We start from the raw sequence: 6,008 nt of genomic DNA, 5'->3' as shown, positions 1-6,008 counted from the left end.
TCTGACGTCACCTTCTGTCGTCCAGTGCCTGTTTTTCGAGTTGTTCGGTGCTCGTCGGTCCACTGCTTCCAAACTCGCATCACTGTGGAACTGTTCCGCTGCATACGAGCTGCTATTGCGCGATAGGAAAATCCTCCTTCTCGAAGGCCGATTATCCTCCCTCGTTCAAACTCCGTAAGTTGCTTGAATTTCTTATTCTTCCGTCGTGGAGGCATACTCAGGTCTCACTAAACGTTTGCCACTAACAAATAATCATAGACTATTTTCAACGTCCCGCTACAGCACTTTATTTATACGCTTTCAGCATCAATTCAGAGGGCGCTGCGCGCGCCACGCACGCGCGATGGCTCTGAAACTTTATTAATTTGCATAATATCCTATATCCATTATTAAAATAATATTTCATTTGATTCTGATGATTCCTTCATGGTGTTGCATTTTCTACAAACAGCAGTTTATATAGATTCTACAAATGTTAATATTTTATTCACTACCATTTTATTAAAATTTAAGCAGAAAGCGGAGCAGTTGACATACCTGATATAAGTGTTTATAACGTCTTGAACCGAACAGTCATTATTAGGGTTTAATTCCATAGTCGGGTCTAGTTCGAATCCAGCCAGCAGAAGTAAATGGTGACTGGTGCACGTTAAATCTGTCGTGGTACTGGATTGAAGATAGATCGTTCTCTGGTTCAGGTCACAATTACGATCTGTTGATGACTGTATAAATAGTATATAAATGTGTCCACCCTATAAATAGTGTTAAGTATGGGTGTGGTAGAAATCGAATTCTTGGCCATAGAAGGAAAACAAGAACATCCGCATCCCTTGCCTTAATGGCGTACGACAACAACAGCAATAATTTTGCAGTCATCATTGAGGGTGAACTAAAGTCATTTTAAGGGATGAATTGAAGTGACAAATGAGTACCAGTCTCAATAAAATTATGTTGCTACTCTTAAAAGCTTTTCTTTTTCTAAAAAGGTGAAATTGTTTTAGAAAATAATTACAAAAGTTGCCCGCTTAATATGTGTTTAAGAAAAGTCACGGAAACATTTCTTAAGTTGCTAAGTTAATTTTAAATAAAGTTATTTTCCACGACACGATATGTGAAAAATTAAAAACTTCATATGAAATGCCACTTTCTTCCAGTTCTTCTATTATAAGACTTTTAAAATGTTGCAAAATTAACCTAAATTCTGAAAGCTTAAGTTTATGATTGTCCAGCACTGTATAAAATATTTTGCAAAAATTATAGTTGTTGGCCACCCTTTTTTTAAAATACCATTAGTGTCTCTAGTGTTAATACTATTAATAATATTAGTGTTAAATACTGTTAGTTTAAAATACTATTAGTGGTGATATGAATTAAACACTATAAAAGTTACATTTTAGATAAAACCTAATGGAGAATAGAGTTAAAACAGCAGATTTCTATTCACTATCGTTGATTCAATGCACTTTTATTTTAGGTAGACCAGACATAATTCCCAATTGGTTCAACAGTATTGATTTTGGACTCATTTTAAATACTTGGCTTGCAGTTGAAACTTTCTTCTTTATGAGGTAATGTTTAATCACTGATTAAATTTATTTTATTTTCTAATTTATATTTATGGTGCTCACAATCTTTAAATTAAAGTAAATTAGTAATAGCGAAATTAAATCTTCTAGCTTCGGGTTTTTAGTCATTAAGTAAAGATAATTTAGGAAATTTTTAACTCATTAATATATTAGTCAATTCGATCCTAGTTTTAACCATGACGACACAAATTATGCATAAATTTGACAACTAAATCGTTACATATGCATTATTTAAGTTATTAATTGTCAGGTCAGGAATCAAATTTTTTTTTCATGAGCGCAAAAGAGCATTACCAATTCATAAGAACAAAACCAAAGATATAATACTCTGATTGTAAAAATAAATTATTAGGAAATAATTCATTTAAACGGAAAATTCTATAATTACAGTTCCCAATTTTTCGGCTACGAAACCCTAACAAATTAAGCTTCCTTCGGCAAAATCCCGATTTTAAAAACAAAATTCATTAGCAATGGTTAACTGGAGAAAAAAAACTAAACATTCTTAAAATATTTAATGTAATAAATGAAGTTTCGTCACTTTATAATGTATTAAAGTTTTGATTGTACATTAGTTTTTATTCTACATTTTATTCCATACTATTTTTTTTAGTAAAACTTTTTAAAAGAACTATTGGATTACATATATAAAAGAAACAATTTTACTCATGATTCGGCATTAAACGAAAAGTTTGAGAGTACTGAATAGGTCGTGGTGGGAAATTTTGTCGGGGGCTTAAGCAAGTTATTACCAGTACTGAATTTTTTGCTTCATTTTTATAAGGAACTGGATGACTTTTAACATGCAATGACTCAACTTACTTATTTTCTTGCAAAATATGATCATGTCTCTCGATAAAGGGAAATTAATATATGGAAACGATAGTTTATCTAATTATCTTAAAAATTAAAAAGACTTCCAAGTGGGTAATTGGTGTAAACTCGCTTCCGTCCAAAAATCGAAACTTCAAATGGTAATTTCGTAAGAAATATACCTTTAATTCATAATCAAGCCACTATTGTTTGAGAATAATGAGTAGCAGTCAGAGCTTAAAATCGTTCTTGTGTAATCTAAATGAAGAGGATTCTAAAATTTCTTGTTCTTCTTCCTTTTTTTTAAAAAAAGAAAAATATATATGATTAGATTAAACACCAAATTTACTTCTCATGGAAATGAGAAAAAAAAAGCTTTCTTTTTGAGAAAAAGTAACAGCAAAGTATTCTAAGTTTTATTTCTTGTAAAAATAGTTGTCTTGTCAAAGTATTCGAAGTATTATTTTAATATCAGGAAAAAATGGTTTTAATTTACTTTTTACAAAGTTAAAACCCTCGAGGGAAATTTAATTACTTAAATTATCAGTAATTAAATTATCCTCGGGGGAGCCTGTGACCCCTAGAGGGCGCGTTCCCAGGTGGCGGATCGGGGAATGCCTCCATTGGTTTCCTTCGGGTGGCAGAAGGGAAATAAAATATCTTCTGCGGACCAACAGGCAGAAGTCCAACATCCTAGGAGGCTCTGGCAACTCTCTTCCATGAGTAGTGCAAAAGGAGTCTTTAAACCTCTACTACTCCAAGGCAATCCAAAATTCTAATGGATTTTTGTTATTCTCGGACTCTCGCTCTGACCTCCAGGCCATTTTAAGAGGAGACTCCCAACTCACCCAAGATATCATCCTGCTCTTAAACGAAATAACCACGGCCCAAAGAACTTCTATCCTTCAATGGATTCCAGCACACGTCGATATCGATGGTAATGAGAAAGCAGATGTCCAGGCCAAGGAGGCCCGAGATAACTCCCAACTTTCCAACAGCCTGACCCTAACTGATGCTGATGCGATAGCCAGCCGCAGACTACTTTCTACCACTTCTCTGAAGCACTCCATCCCTGCCCTAAACTGTGATCGAGCCATTATCACAACCATAGCTAGATTGAGGACTAAACACTTCAAGGGAATGAAAATATCTCCCGATGGCCATCGTCGTTACAGATACAGAAGCTGTCCTCACTGCATCGACACCGAACTCTCTCCCGACCATGTCTTTGATTGCCCAGCCATACTGGCAAAGCTCTTCAGGATCCATCTGGATCCCCTACAGCAACTCCTCTATTCCTTAGAGATTATTGATGTGGCCAAAGCTGTTATAGATACTTTTGGACAACATTACTTTTCCTTTCACTACTGGACAAGACAACAACAACAACAAAGTTATATTATTATCATATTTCGAGCACATGTATGCTATGTTTTTATGTAATGTTGTAGCAATGCAATTCATTTTAAATCTAATACACAAAGCTACTACACAAATTAAGTGTAAAGTTTTCTATTCCAAATACTACGTTTTCAACTTTCCAATTACTTCAATTAAAATTATGTCTAATCGCAGATGGATTTAAAAAAATAATATATAAATTAAAGAATTGCTATTTTCTTAAAATAAGTTTTGGTAAATAATATTTAAAACATGATTAGCTCTTAAAGCTTTCTAAGCAATTATTGGTCGAGCTTCATCAAACCACTTAAAACTCTCAGTATACATTTGCTATAATAATATATTTATTTAGCTAATTTTATCATCATTTAATATTATTTCCTATTTTAGTGGTCTTTTGACAAGCTACACTGTTTTAAAAATAATGATTAAAACAAAGGGTAGAATTAGTGTACCAATATACATTCTTCGTCGCTATATAAGGTGAGTTATTTAAATATATTTTTATTATAATTATTTTCAGTATATTTCTAAAATAAGCATAAAACATATAGATAAATTAAGGTTCGTACCATTTTTAAAAAACTTGAAAAAAGAAATATTCAAGCTAAGAGTTGTATTTTTATTAAGGTTGTAAACACAACAACAGGTGTTCAGTGGTCCCTCGAAACTATTAGAGTGGTAATAAACTTATCATCGAAGCAGTAGAAATTCACTTAGTTTAGCAACCACGTCAATGCTCACTCCTTCCACTTCACATTTTTTTTTCTGCATTAAAGTTATCGAATTTTTGTGCTGATCAGGAATACTTTTTGTTAGCTTTTTAAAAAGGTGAAATAAATTTTATGAAGAAAAAAAATTTACTTACCACTGCAATAATTTTGTGGGGCTGTCAGCTTTCTATGCTCTTTGTGAAAATTTATTCTAGTAGTAGCTAAGTTTATGTTTTTATGCATTATTCTTTGTCTTGTAGATTTGAGTTAAAGTAAGATTCCACACCACTACATGTAATCAATTCAAAAGTTTATCTCGATACCACTTTGTTCCAGCTCTCTCGCAGTGAGGCTTTTAAAATGTTGTCAAAATTATATTCTATGTAATGGCGGTTGCTCAGTTCAATTTAGTGGTTTGCTTAGGTAGCACCATCGTAGTATTAAGCATACTTTTGTTGGTTACAGATACATCTTAATTTGGATGTGATATAGGGATATTATCCCATTCGTTTTGAAAAAATTAATTATTAAGTAAATGTTAAGTAGAACATGGCCACATTCAAATATATATACAGGGTGATTCTAAAAAGATGGGAAAAATTTTAGGAAGTGATAGTACACACCCAGACAAACAATTTTTTTCAAAGAATGCATGGTCGGAAACAAAACGCAAAGGTGCTGGCGCATTTGGAAAGTTTTTTCATGCAAACGAGAAGGCTCCATTCCTATTTCGAGTTACTGCGCTACGTTATTTGTCGCCAAGCTTTCGGCCGCAGCAGGGAAAGTTAGCCTATCTTTTCTTCGCCGTTGTACCAGCATAGCCGCTGCCGGCCACTATTTTGAACACTTATTGCAATCACATGCCATTAAATTTGCTTTTATAACTTAACTTCATCGTTCTTTGTGTGTTTTTGCCTCATATAAGAACATAAACTTTGACGCCCTCTAGCGGTTTTGGGTTTTGATTTCGACCATGCATTCCTTGATAAAAATTGCTTGTCTCGGTGTGTACTATCACTTTCTAAAATTTTTCCCATCTTTTTAGAATCACCCTGTATATAAAAAAAGTCCCTTCAAGGGATAAAAAAAATCATTCTTCTCACATCGAGAATTTCTGTTAAATATTCAACGGTTGGGACTGAGAGGCTCAAAGGCCCCCGAGTCCAATCGCCAAAAATTGGAAATTGGAAGCAAATGAATTTTTCCCAATGTACACTTTGAACATCGGAAGAGATCCATGGTTGGCGATTTTACGAAATATAACATAGCCAAAAATAAAGCCAAGCCATTATTAAATTAGAGAATAATTTTATAAAAGCAGATCGCCAAAAAGACTTTGAGAATTAGTATAACCATGTAACTGAAACGTTTTGGTGGTAAGAAATTAATAATAAAGAGTTATAAATAGACTAGGAGGCTTCGCCCCCTGCTCGCTGGCGCTCACCAACCCCCGGAACTGCTTTCGCAGTTCATAAAAGATATTTGAATTATGAGC

At 33.6% G+C, this 6,008-nt stretch overlaps 1 protein-coding gene across 1 annotated transcript in view; it reads left to right on the top strand.

Moving 5' to 3' along the window:
- Window positions 1-6,008, top strand: part of LOC107455697 (nose resistant to fluoxetine protein 6) — a 63,799-nt gene that overhangs the window by 40,317 nt on the left and 17,474 nt on the right. The window contains exons 7-8 of the mRNA XM_071185197.1: window positions 1,475-1,568; window positions 4,191-4,283. Of these exons, the coding sequence (XP_071041298.1) occupies window positions 1,475-1,568; window positions 4,191-4,283 (187 nt within the window). The remainder of the gene's footprint in view (window positions 1-1,474; window positions 1,569-4,190; window positions 4,284-6,008) is intronic.

Source organism: Parasteatoda tepidariorum, chromosome 9, assembly GCF_043381705.1.
Source record: "Parasteatoda tepidariorum isolate YZ-2023 chromosome 9, CAS_Ptep_4.0, whole genome shotgun sequence".
Lineage (NCBI taxonomy): Eukaryota > Metazoa > Arthropoda > Arachnida > Araneae > Theridiidae > Parasteatoda > Parasteatoda tepidariorum.
The sequence above is the reverse complement of the archived record's forward strand: the minus strand, read 5'-3'. Positions and strand labels throughout refer to the sequence as shown.